A 13,033-nucleotide genomic window follows, 5' to 3' on the forward strand; every position below is an offset into this window, starting at 1 on the left:
TTCACACACTCACCCAGTCATTCACTCACACCTGTGAACTTTTTCACACATTCACCCTGTCACTCATACACTCACACCTGTGGACCATTTAACACACTCACACCTGTGGACTGTTTCACACACTCACCCTGTCACCCATACACTCACACCTGTGGACCATTTCACACTCTCACACGGTCACTCACTCACACCTGTGAACATTTAACACACTCACCCAGACACACACTCACACCTGTGGACCGTTTCAAACACTCACTCTGTCACTCATACACTCACACCTGTGGACCCTTTCACACACTGACCCTGTCACTCATACACTCACGCAATGGACAATTTCACGCAATGTAAACACAAGCCAGATACGCTTCTCCAACATGGATGTTTCACTCATTCACTCACTCAGGCTCAAAACGCAAAAGCCCTTTCTACAGCAGGCTGATTACCAAAAAATTTAAATAAGAAACAATAACATAAACAAAACTTATCACCTCTTCTTCTTACGCACACAGAACTGAAACACTACAATCTGCACTTTCCACACGCAATTTCCCCTAATAATTCAAACAAAACCACAACCACATGTCCTCATCATCACCAACACTGACTGTGACTTTAAGGGTCAATTAGGAACAATTAGTCGTGAAAGGCAAAGTGAACAGATGAACACCATTATTTCACGTTATCTACAGCATGACTTTAAAATCCACTAAACATAACCAGGGCTGTGTTTACTCGCCTCGGATCCAGGTCCCGTTTAAGTGTGTGGAATAATTTCCCTGCCATTATCCCTCAGGTAATTACGGGCTAATGTGTGTGACCTGGGTGTGTGTTCGCAGTAGAGCGGTGAGTGATTAAATAATCCTGATGTTTAGGTGACTGCAGTTTAACACAGTCACAACAGACCTCAGATCAGGAGAGAGGTGTCTAAAGAGCCCATCGCTAAACTAGGACGCTGTGGAGTTGGCTACAGTAACCACATCAAGCGAACTGATGGGCATGGGCTGCTTAGCCTCATCTCCCCAGTGTGAAACTAAAGCAGCAAACTTCAAACTCCCCCGGCTGAGAATTCAAACTATTGCTTTAATGATCACTGTGCTGCAGGATGTCCTTTGGTGCAGCAGAGAACAGATGAAGGTTCTCTTACATTTTTCCTGAAGCAAGCAAGGTCCCTGAGTGTCGCACAGAGGAGAGAGAGAGACGGAGGAAAGCGCCGCTTCAGCAGATTATTCCTGTGATGCTGATGAAGGGAAGCCGGTGTTCAGTTTACCTGCTCAGAGCGACTGTTCTGCATCAAAACAGCACCTTCAACTGGACGCCTCTTGCTAGTTTTTGTCAAATTAGAATAGCTTTTATCAAATGGTTTTGTAGTTCCTGAAAGAACCAGTTTATGATCCATAGAGCGGGTCCCCCACATGGGACATAGGAATTGTGCAGAATATCTGATTTAACTAAAACACCACAAGACATTAGTATCACAGCTGTTTTAAAACGTGAAGAAGAATCACTGGAAGGAATGACTGACCTCTCCTTTAAAAACAACATAGCCCTTCATTTGAAAGCAGATTTAAACCCTTACTATTTCAGTACATCATCCTAAAAAAAGGCATGTGTTTAGAAACGAAGGGATCTGGGCACACGGGCATCATGGGACCTGAAATCTTGTGATGCCTCCTCACTGCTACAGCCTTGAGACAATATTAATACATAACTATCACAGAGAAGGAGCGAGAATAAACGAGAAAACCACTTCAGATAATGACAGAATGTCAGATAACGACGGGGAAAAATTTCTGTTTCTTGCACAAAAATTGATGCCTCACTGGCATTGCAGCCTATTGTTAGAAAGACTTAACATCAGTATTTCCATTAATAAACGATAATGATGACAGTGCATGGCGTCAGAAGTAAATACGTGGTTATTACAAATAAACAGAAACAAAGTGGGAAGCACCATGTTAACAAGACTCTCAAACACGCACAGCGGAGTCTTATTATAGCCTCCTGAAAATAGACGAGTAATCTGCAGAGCAGTGACACATTTCAAGCATGCACGGGATTGTGGGATTTTATCCCTCTCCCCCGATCTCTTGCGCATGACTTGCTAATTTGGACGTCGTCTCCTAAACCTTCCGCAGCAGCCGCAAGCCTGGACGGACGTGATCCAATACTGTAACAAATCAGTAGTCGGTTGTAAGCTGTGGGTCAGTGGACTGTCTCTCGTCTGTTGAAAATACACCATTTTTAAGTTTAGAAATAATATTTAACAAACAATTACAAGACTAGTGTCATTACTGAGTGGTAGTCGAGATTGTAATATCAGTATCGGGCCAGGGAAGGAGGTATCGTGACATCTCTGTGTACTTTTACTCACAGTGACCTTAGTAATTTACCAAAGTAACAGCAATTTTACTTAAGCACCAGTTAAAAATACTCCTCTGTTGAAGGCCCAGGACTGAACAGTGAGAGAAGCAAGAAACAACATGTTTAACTTATAATGGAAGACATTTTCATAATCATTTTGGGCCATTTCTGTTGGTCTGTTCATTATGAAACGGTAAACAACAGCTCGTGTTCTCAATTTTTGTCAAAAATCAAAATGGAGATACAGGTTTATTGGCCCAATAACACTGCTATAAATGTGTTATTAACTGTAAATGTGGAAGGTATCTGCCCTGCCCTTCCTGGCCAGTGTATCCAGAGTGAACTCTTTCGACTAAAGCACTGGAATGTGGATCCTAAGCCAATTTTGTCTTCTTTTTTTTTTTTTTTTTTTTTTGATGAAAAAAAGTGGCTGTGTGAGCTTTGATCATCTTCGCAACCAGCGTCTGGGTCGAAACACTAGCAGAGGCACCAAAACAAGGAGTATTTTCAGTCTGATGGTGGCTGAGAGCATCTTATATCATCTTGCGAGAAACTGAAAGCTGATAGTGACGTAACGCTCAGACACTTTCACGGTCTAAACTTAAGCAAAGCTGGAAACTGGACACTGTCCCAGGGCTTTTTCGGTGCAATGCGTGGTTCTTCCCACTGTAGGCCACTGCTAACACACCCAGAAGTAGTCACCAAACCAGGTCACAGATCTCATCAACAGCTTCAGCTGCTGTGCTTTTAACAAAACCATTTCAGATACAAAGAACCACCTTAAATCACAAAAGACCGTAGTTTTCTGGAGCATTTGTTCTCAACTTCTGGTTTGTGGCAGTGAAACATTCCTTTTCTAATGACTTTTACCTGTTGTCCCCCTTTGTGTTTGATGGTGGAGGGTTAAGGATTGTCTGGTTTTCCTCCATTTCCACCACACATTTGGTGCTCAGCTCTATCTCTGTAAAACAAATGGAGACAGGTTTGTATCATGTTCCGCCCAATTTTATATATATATTGTATTACTATAACATATATAGAGGGGAATATAAGACATGAGGCTGTTGCTGCACATTTTATACATTTCTAATTCCTCAGGAAATGCATAAACTCATAATTGTAGAAATATACCAAAAATACTTTTACTTCACTCTGTTGTTGATTTCATTCCCTCACAAAAAAAAAACACCCCAACAGTCGTGTCCAAACTTTTCAAACCCCTCTCTCTGCCTGGAAAGGCAGTGTTATAACACAAACCACACGATAAGTGTTTAAAAAAAAAGGAGATTTAAAAGTGTACATACTCTGTCAAAACACAAATAGTCCCAAGCTCAACTCCAGGATCAGCTCAATGTGAAGGAGCATAAAGTAACGTTAACGTTATGAAGGGGTTCACCTTTGATCAAAATGAGCTAATATATTAAACTACAGCCCCTAAAGCTCAGATATGGTGCTCGACTCACCTCTTCGGTTCATTGGACGCACTCGGACGGCAACTTTAACCTTAGTATCCGACATTTTAATGCACTTTAACGCTGTTTTCTCCCCGGTCTCCTGCTATTGTAACGCACGGTTAGCTCCGCAAAGTCTTCGCAAAGTCCCGCAATAAGAGAAGATTTTGATGGTGTTTCCTAGAGGAAAAAGGTGGAAAAACCCACCTGGAACAAACCCCAACATTCCCAAAAAAACGAAATAGTCACGAAACGAACATTTTCGCCCTTGTCCGCCTCGCTATCTGGCTAAAAAGAGCCGCAGCGGAGCCCCAGCTTCTCTCAGCATCCCGACCGCCATCTTCCGTTGGGAGCAGTTCTCGGCTAACGACTCCCTCAGAAAATCAGAGCTCAATATAAACCGTTTTAAGGTGGAACGGAGCGAGTCGAATAAGAAACCACTTTCGACTCGTCCTCGGCTTCTTTTAGGACTCAAAAACAGACCGAATATATCCCCAAACACACTCAGAAATCTGAGGTGAAATCTTAAAAAAGCGTAGAAAAAGTACAGCTCCACTCCCCGCGGCTAAACTCCTGACCAACACTGAACAGAGGCCTTACACCTTACACAATGCTCTTTAAACTTTTAATTACTGATATATGATGGGTCAGATTCACATTTCTTTAATGGTGTGGATATTACACACTGGACGTTCAAAAGTGAGACACGTTTAATCACTAATTTCAGCTCATATGTTAATTAAGGTTCACCAACACAAACATCTCCATAGAAAAGTATAAACAAACAGGACTCTCTGGTGCAACTGCACACACCAAGCCCAAAGTCAAGCAAGGGTGTGTTCTCTGAAGAAGTGATGGAGCTCCATCCAACCACTTAACACCACTCAATCACAGGCTTTTGCGTTTAGTAAAATGTCCTGTTCATTTTTAATGTAGTTAGATGTAGATCTAGGCTCAGTGATGTGACCCGTATGGGTTAAAACACAGGGTCAGTACAAGCAGCCCACCTGAAAACAACAAGACAACCCTGCTCTGGGCCCAAACGGACACCAGGGTGTTGTCGGACTGACCACGTTAATATCAGAGCCCACCGGGGATCACGTACCAAAACACACTAGCGCTCCTGCCCATCACCCAAATGGACGCAAACTTAATTCAGTGTGTTTGTGATTATTAGTGGAGTTGGTGACAGTAACCTGACGGTGTGAGTGACTTTGTGAAAAAGCGTCCACAGGTTTGAGTGGGCGAGTGTGTGGCACACCATCCAGGGGGTTCTGGACCCACTGCGACCATGATCATGATGAAATGATTAGAACGTTCATGCGTTCACTGGATAAGAACAAGACGAGAAGCATTTAAACATATTTATTGATTGATTTTTACATCTCTGTGTTTAAAGTTAAAATAAAGATACAATAAATAAAATGAAAAGATGATGCTGCACTTCAAATTAAGTTGTTTTAGCGCTTCCTGAGTCCTCCGCACCGTCGGAGTATATTTTGACAGCATGGTCTCCACCGTCCAAGACGATTAGAGAGTTCTGTTCAGTTGTGACCAAACCCACTGGACGCAGAAGCCCATCCTTCACGATTAGAGACAGGACAGGACTCTGTATATCGCCCAAACTCCAAACTAGGCCTTGCTGGACATCAGCCACAATCACATCTCCGTTTTTGTCAAATGTCGCATAGGAGAGGTCTATCTTCACCGAGCTCATGGGACTGAGATTAGAACTGTCCACTTGACTCAGAAGGATAAAGTCTTTGTTGAAGAGCTTCAGTGTTGATGGTGTGGAATCTCTGTTGTTGCTTCTTTGGGCCTCCAACACTACAACATTTCCAGAAACTCTACAAGAAGCCACCGCTCTTGGAAACTGAAGGTTTTTCAGGATCATCCTCTTGTCCACCACCATTACATCGTTCCCAAAATCCATCAAGATCTGCCAGACTGTGCCAGCTTGAGCATCGGTCACAAGAACGTGCCCGGAATTGTCCAGATCAATACCCCATGGGAGTTTGAAAGGTCCAATACTGGCCAGAGAGCATCCTCTCTGGGAGAACACCTTAACTGAATGGTCCCCTGCATCCGTCACCAGAATGTGGCCAAGAGGAGATACAGCAACATCAAGAGGGTGGCAGATTTCAGAAGGACTGTGGCCATAGTGGCCAAAACTGTGTCGATAATGACCCTCAAAATTAAAGATGGTGACCTTCTCATGACCACCATGGACCACCACCACTTCCATTGGCCCGAGTACAGCGACACCAGTTGGGTTTACAATGGAACCCCATCCTCCGAAGGCAGTCTGAAGATGCCTGATCCCAGAGCCCAAGCTTTGAGAGGCTTGTTTTGGAGAAACAGAGCAGGATTCACCAGACCCGAAAGGGCTTAAAAAATATCTTGGGCGTCCTGTCGAGTCCAGAAGGTCGCGGAGGTCGAGTAAGGCCTGGGAATCATAGGTACCTCCAACGTCGCACCCTCTGCGACAGAAAGGGCATTCCAGCTGCCTCAGGATGGGGTGTGCCAAAGCACAAACACATCCCAAACAGATCACATGACCACAGGGCAGATTCCTAGGTCTCCGTCCATTCTGCTGCGATGAGAACATTTCAAAGCACACCTTACACTCCAGCAGCTCCAAGCGGATCTCTGACAAAATCTCCTCGGCTCCTTTCACCCTCCCAGAGCTGCCAGACTGAGACACCACATCCTTAGACATGCTTTGCGTTCTCTAGTGCAGAATCAAAACAGTAAGACAGGACTTTGGACACTAGCTGCAGCACGTTACCCACAAGCCTCAAAGACACGTGATTCAAGCTGAGAATGAAGCGCCTGTGCTTCCATCTAGCGGTTTAGAGAGGAACTACAGCAACTATTACATTTATTTCTAAAGACTGCAGCTTTTTCTAAATTCCTGAAAAATCCAGAAAGTTTCAGGCAAAAACTCTACACATTTTTTGGATTTCATAAACCAATCAATATGTGAAAACAGATTATACAAGCGCTTATTAAAAGCTTCAATAGTCAATGATCAGAAATGATAACAAAATCATTGTTAGGACTTAATTTAGGAAAATAACATACAATCCTCTTTGATCTGCCATTTTAAAGTCTGGACTTTTTTCTTAGATTGCGTCCGAGATAGATTTAGTTTGAAATGTGAGCTCTTTATGAGAGGCACATGTGGCACAGACGTTTATTTCTGTCCAGAGCAGACACTGGACACCTGCCCGGGTGATGACCGTCCATCACAACAGCTAATACATCAAAGGTCATGCAAGGTGTCCTGAAAATGTATATTTATACCACACATCCTGTCCAGTCATCAGCTTCATTACAGCTGCTCCATCCACTCCTAACAGATCAGACATCACGGTTATGGGATGCCAAACAGCAGCGCAGGTCCTGGGTGTGTATTGTTACTTGTCAATGGAACCGGGTCTAACACAAGGTATACGTTTAGGAAGTAAAAAAAGACTCTGAAAAAAGGCTGGTCACAGACAAAGAGATTTTATCTGAAATGCAGTGACACGCCAAATAACACATGCACAATAACATACATATTACTTTGTGTAAATCCATTATAATCGTTGGAAACAGTAAAGTGTGTAGTTCTCTGTTTATGAAATGTGTTTACATGGATGTATATATTTATATATTGCTTTCCAGCCCATGCCGTGGTCCGATGTGAGATACTGTACACTGGCTGGTGTGAGCCTTACTGAACCTAACCAGCGTGGATTTAAAGACAGGGAAGGTGCAGATATGTAGGAGCAGATACAGATGAATATAGATGTGGAAAAAGTGCATTTTGTTTCAGATACTTTCCCAAATGTTAGACACTGTCCTTTTAAAAACGACTGCAAACCTCTGCAGGTTAAACACAAACACACAGGACTCAACCCTACAGCTCATGTCTGTTAGTCACGGGCGGACAGGAGGCGTTTATATTTCTCAGAAAAAAAAACAGGGAAACAAAAACAAGGTGATAATTTCATTTTGGCAAAAAATAACGGAGCAGTTTTTCCTCTGTGTGAAGCATGGGGGCTCAGACCACACCGGAAAACAAACAAACAAACAAACAAACAGCCCAGTAGACATTTTCATCATGAGAAATAAAGTTATTAAACTAAGCAGCGTTTCTGAGATAGTTGGATAACTTTAAAGGACAGCTTCCAATCATTTTCACACATTTCAGAATGTTTGCTTCAGTGGAGATTTGAAAATAAAGTCAGGATTAAGTTATCCAGCTAACTGAGAAATCCTGAAATGACTCGGACACAACAGTGAGGCTTTGTGAAGAAGAAAAACAAGCAGCGATACAGAAACATAAAGAAACGGAACAGGTGTTAGTCATTAAACCACACACTGGTGCAGGGACATTCATGAGTTGCAAGGTTTCACTGATAATCAACAAAATCTCGGGTGTGTGGCATTGAGGCCAGGATTATTCTGAACAAACAAATGATTACAGATCATTCCAACACGCTTCTCTGGACAGCTGCTCGGTTACCTTTACTTTAACACACCCTGTAACACACTCTGAAATGTAAACAATGCAGAAGGCGAGTGCTGAGTCGGGGGTGAAGTGTTTACAGTGTCAATTTAACATTAAAATCCTCTCTGTTCACGTCAACCACTGGAGAAGGAATGTTGAATTTACACTTTAAGCCCAAACTGAGGATATTTAAAAAAAAAAGCTGTTTATAAGTTTTCCCGCTTAGCAACAAATCCTGCACTTTCTGGGAAATCCCTCGAATAAATGATTAAATATTCAGTCTGTTGACAAAGAAAAAAATCCCTAAATACAAGTGAATACCTGCAAAAATCTAGTGACACTGACCATCGCACACTACAGATTGAAACAGGCAGCATCCAGGACACACTCACTGGCCCTAACAAAGTGCTTAAACCGCGTGCTTCTGATGCCCACGTTCACTCAGAACTGTCACCAAAGCAGCTCTGGATCACTATTTTTGTGCGTTTCACCTGTAAATATTATCTACACAGACACACACTGGGAAACTGGCCACGTCCAGCAGCGATTCACTCACTAACAGACTTAAACAAACACTTTAAAGGAGCAATCGTTCATTTCTTCATGTTATAAAACAGGGGTCATGAGTGACATGCATTCATTCATTTCCTGTAACTACTTTATACTGATCAGGGCTGAGGTGAGTCCAGAACGTACGCAAGGAAGTCACTCACCCAGTCACTCACTCACAATCACATCTGTGGACAGTTCCACATACGCATCCAGTCACTCACTCACCCTGTCACTCATGGGCTCACACCTGTAGACAGTTTCACACTCTCACCTGGGTCCAATCCCCGGGAAACCGAGGGACGATGGAAATCACTTTCATAAACATGGTCTGAATATTGTTTGATGGATTGTTTTGGTTTTAAAAATGACCTGTTGCTCCTTTAAGTCAACAATGATGGTAACAAAAAAGAACAAATGATAGAAGTTAAAAGGCAATCAGTAAAATACAGAGTCATGCTAAAGTGTTAATTGTTACACTGACTCACTGCTAACATTATTAGCATCTATTTAGGGGCACATTACTTAGTATTGAAAGAGTGACAGCAAAACAAAAAAATAATTTACACAATTACCTCCAAACATAGTTGATCTGTGGAGACTGTTTGGTGTCTGATGGTTCGTTTAATTAGTTTTACACTGAAGCTGCGCGGCTAATGTGGCTAACATGTAATACTTAACCCCTTGTTAGCAGTTAGCATAGTGCAAATTTAATGACTGAACATTTTCAGATGTTGTTCGAAAGCACTTTTTGATATATAAATGTTTTAAAATAAAATTTACAAAATTTTAAATGATTATTTTAATTATCTTCATAAATAAACATATATCTAATGATGGCTATCTATATTCTAATGAACTGTTAGAAATAAATGGTTTTAATCAGGTTACGGTTTAAGCTCTAAATAAACCATTAAAATATTTTAACAAAAAAAATCATGCTACCCCTATTTTAGCTTTAGGATAATATACTTTAGACCATGTTTATTGATAGCTGTGTGTGTTACTGTGTCCAAAATTACATAATCAATTTTAGGGATTATTAAACATTGTAAGTGGTGCTAATAAAATGCTAATGTGCGCCAAAGGCCTCCATTAGATGTTAGCTACATTAGCTTCTTAGCTCCAAAACATCCCTGATCAACTACATTTGAGGTAAAGAGGAAATTACTGTTATTTTCACACAACTATTATTATTATAACAGGTGCTGATGTGATATAAAAGTGCATTTACGTAGCGTCACGGTTTAAACAGAAGAAATGTGACCTCACAGTTAGCTAAATTAGCTAAAGTGGGCCTTAGTTGCGTGGTTATTAAACACGGAATAGTCAGTCATTCAACACAGAAAATACTAGAACAAATACTGCAAACGGGGTAGAGTTAATGTGGATTCCTTCAGCAGCTACTGCTTTCAAATAATCAAACTTCTAGCACCACCCAGTGGCAGAGCCAATCATAACACGCTTCTGAAATGTTCAAACTCACGGACGAATAGAAATAACATTCGCCCTCATCCTGATATATCCCCTCCTTTGCCTGGAGGGTGAAAGGTTCTCTTTCCTTCTCTCTTTCTTCTTCTGTAGATCAGTCCTGCGTCTGTGGAATGATACGTCTAAATTCTGTTTATTTCTCCACCCCGTTGACGGAGTTGCTTTTTCCAGAGGTTCTCCCTCTCCTCCTGGTGGTGGAGTCTGTATCGGAGTCTACTGCATCTACAAACACACAGAATTGTCAGTATTTATTAGTAAAGACGGGGTGTTTCTGATTAAACGGCCAGGGAATACAGATCAAGTTTTCTCTGATGTCTCCCCTCTGTAGCCGAGCACTCGGGTTCAACTCAGACTCAGACGCACTGAAAGGAGGATGTTCTCTCGTGTGATGTTTTTTTCTTTTACCTTTCACACACTCATTGTCTCCACTCTCGGGGTAATAGCTGTCCTCGCACTCGGAAAAACTCTACAAAAGACAAACAAACCCTTCATAAAAATAAGAAAAGAACTACAGTGTGTCTTCTTAAGAGGCAATGGTTTAAAACACGGTGCTGCATCAAAGGGAAATGAAATGTGTAGAAACCCCGGCAAAATATTAATCCTTTTACAAACGTATAAAACATTTTTAACGTCCCGATTGTGCCGTGCTCAAAAACATCCGTAAACACTTCACAAATAAATATTTATCTGGCTCCTTTCATCACTGATATAAACAGTGATTATACGTTTTTAACTTAATTATAAAATTGAGTTTTTATATTACACTGTGTTTATTTTTAAACTTTTGTTCTCATTCTTTTTTTTCCCTTTGTATATATTTTTATTTAATCAATGTATTTTATATTTATTTATTTTATTTAGTTATTATTTATTTGCACATAAGAGTTTGTGTGGCACATTTCGGCTCATGCAGTTTGTTTTGGTGTTTGATTGAATGCGTGTCTGACCTTCTCTCGCGGTCCGTAGGTCTCAGCGTACCACACCATCCCGTACAGACACAGGAACGTAATGAAGGCCTGAAATAGGAAACACAAACGACACAGAAACTTTAAAGCTTCAAACAAACACCAAGAACAGAGAACCACAATTAACAACAACATGTCAGAGCTAGAATTAAATACATGAAATAAGCTTTTACGTTTTTACAGATTTTTAATGAAACCTGTCCGTTGTGAGCTACAGAGACATTTCAACAACTCACACCTTAAACCTCCGCAACGTGAGAGATATTTTCATTTTACTTTGAAATGAAGTTTGTTGGCTGTTTTATTAAAACTAAAGTAATTAATGTTTGTAATGTTTTAATCAAATAAACGCAAACAAATAAAAACACAAATGATGAAACTAAGAGGCAGCTTTCTGAAGTTTATCAACTCATCCAAAGTAAAAAAAAAATCTTTCAAAAATAAACTAAATTAATTAAATTAGACGCATGGATATGACTTTGATGATTCTGAACTTGAAAGTGACATAATTCAGTCATAATTCACAAGTCATAATAATAATAATAATATTTATTATTTAATATAAAACAATATTATTTTAATGTTAAATGCATAATACATTATAACACACAATTAAAAAGCTAATTATTTTCAAACACAACAGAAACATTTTACTGTGTATTTCAATTATTTTAAAGAATTAAATGCTGAAATCTTACCACACACAGGAGCCAGAGGAACACATACAGAATCTGAGTTTTAGAAAAAAGATCTTGGCCAAACTTCACACAAGCTAAAGCCTCCAGAAACGCAATCGCCCTGAAACAGACATCAAACACAAACAAACAAACAAACAAACAAACGTCACATTACTAAATAAATATAAAAAATAAGAGTAATATTAACATTAGATTATTATAATTTAATATTTATATTTAACGTATTTGATTGAATGAATGAATACTGTGTGAATTCTTCATAACTGCAATGAATACATAAATAAATGCATGCTTTTAATATGATATAATTATAAATAAACCCCCACAAAAGCTTTTATTATGAAATAGTCCAGGTTCTATTTTATTAGACTGTTAATTACATGTTAGTTATTGCAAAATGATGTAAATAAATACACATATAAATAACATAAATTGAACAATGACACATAGATAATAAAAATATTAAAATGAATTGTTTTCTTTAAATAATAAATATTAAAAATTCCAGCTCTAAATCTATTCTAGGAATAAACGGTCTCCACGACTACGGCACTCACTACAGCAGCGGGAGGAAGGAAGATATAAGGGGGGGGGGGGGGTTGTAAATGTGTATATGTGTGTGTGTGTGTTTGTGTGAGTGTGTGTGTGTGTGTGTGTGTGTGTGTGTGTGTGTGTGTGTGTGAGGTAAGGGGTTCTGTGGTTTAAAAGCTCATCCAGCAGCATACAAACACTAAAAAGTTCTCCATCAGTTAATAACAACGGCTACAAAGTTCACATCTACAGTCAACAACACCTACCCAACCACAAACCATGAGGTTAACTGGTAATCACACACACACACACAGTCACAAAAGCACACAAGTCCATTTTTATCTGTCACATCAGGTAGCCAAAGAAAAACACAAAAAAACACACAAAAAGTTACCAACATAGAAACAAAGCACAATTACAGCATCACAGCGGCCTCAGCGTGTTTATGAATTAAAACAAATACAGTTCCATTTTTGATCAATAGAATCA

At 40.1% G+C, this 13,033-nt stretch overlaps 3 protein-coding genes across 7 annotated transcripts in view; all 3 read right to left on the minus strand.

The window, feature by feature from the left end:
• kif13a (kinesin family member 13A) overlaps nucleotides 1–4,360 on the minus strand; it is an 85,744-nt gene extending 81,384 nt beyond the window's left edge. For all 5 annotated transcript variants that reach the window (XR_010795207.1, XM_066642810.1, XM_066642799.1 and 2 more), the window contains exons 1-2: nucleotides 3,825–4,360; nucleotides 3,232–3,322 (exon numbers count right to left, since the gene is read on the minus strand). Coding sequence is in view for 4 of the 5 variants with exons in the window: in XM_066642810.1 (XP_066498907.1) it covers nucleotides 3,232–3,322; nucleotides 3,825–3,879 (146 nt within the window). In the remaining variant the exon portion in view is untranslated. The remainder of the gene's footprint in view (nucleotides 1–3,231; nucleotides 3,323–3,824) is intronic.
• An 867-nt stretch (nucleotides 4,361–5,227) lies between these two features.
• LOC136665713 (E3 ubiquitin-protein ligase NHLRC1-like) lies at nucleotides 5,228–6,590 on the minus strand. Its single transcript, XM_066643401.1, has one exon. It carries the CDS (start codon nucleotides 6,529–6,531, stop codon nucleotides 5,263–5,265), a length of 1,269 nt encoding a protein of 422 aa, XP_066499498.1. The 5' UTR covers nucleotides 6,532–6,590; the 3' UTR covers nucleotides 5,228–5,262.
• A 743-nt stretch (nucleotides 6,591–7,333) lies between these two features.
• ptdss1a (phosphatidylserine synthase 1a) overlaps nucleotides 7,334–13,033 on the minus strand; it is a 16,469-nt gene continuing 10,769 nt past the window's right edge. The window contains exons 10-13 of the mRNA XM_066642816.1: nucleotides 12,014–12,113; nucleotides 11,298–11,366; nucleotides 10,756–10,816; nucleotides 7,334–10,572 (exon numbers count right to left, since the gene is read on the minus strand). Of these exons, the coding sequence (XP_066498913.1) occupies nucleotides 10,484–10,572; nucleotides 10,756–10,816; nucleotides 11,298–11,366; nucleotides 12,014–12,113 (319 nt within the window). The 3' untranslated portion in view covers nucleotides 7,334–10,483. The remainder of the gene's footprint in view (nucleotides 10,573–10,755; nucleotides 10,817–11,297; nucleotides 11,367–12,013; nucleotides 12,114–13,033) is intronic.

The sequence above is a fragment of the Hoplias malabaricus genome, chromosome 1, assembly GCF_029633855.1.
Source record: "Hoplias malabaricus isolate fHopMal1 chromosome 1, fHopMal1.hap1, whole genome shotgun sequence".
Taxonomy (NCBI): Eukaryota; Metazoa; Chordata; class Actinopteri; order Characiformes; family Erythrinidae; genus Hoplias; species Hoplias malabaricus.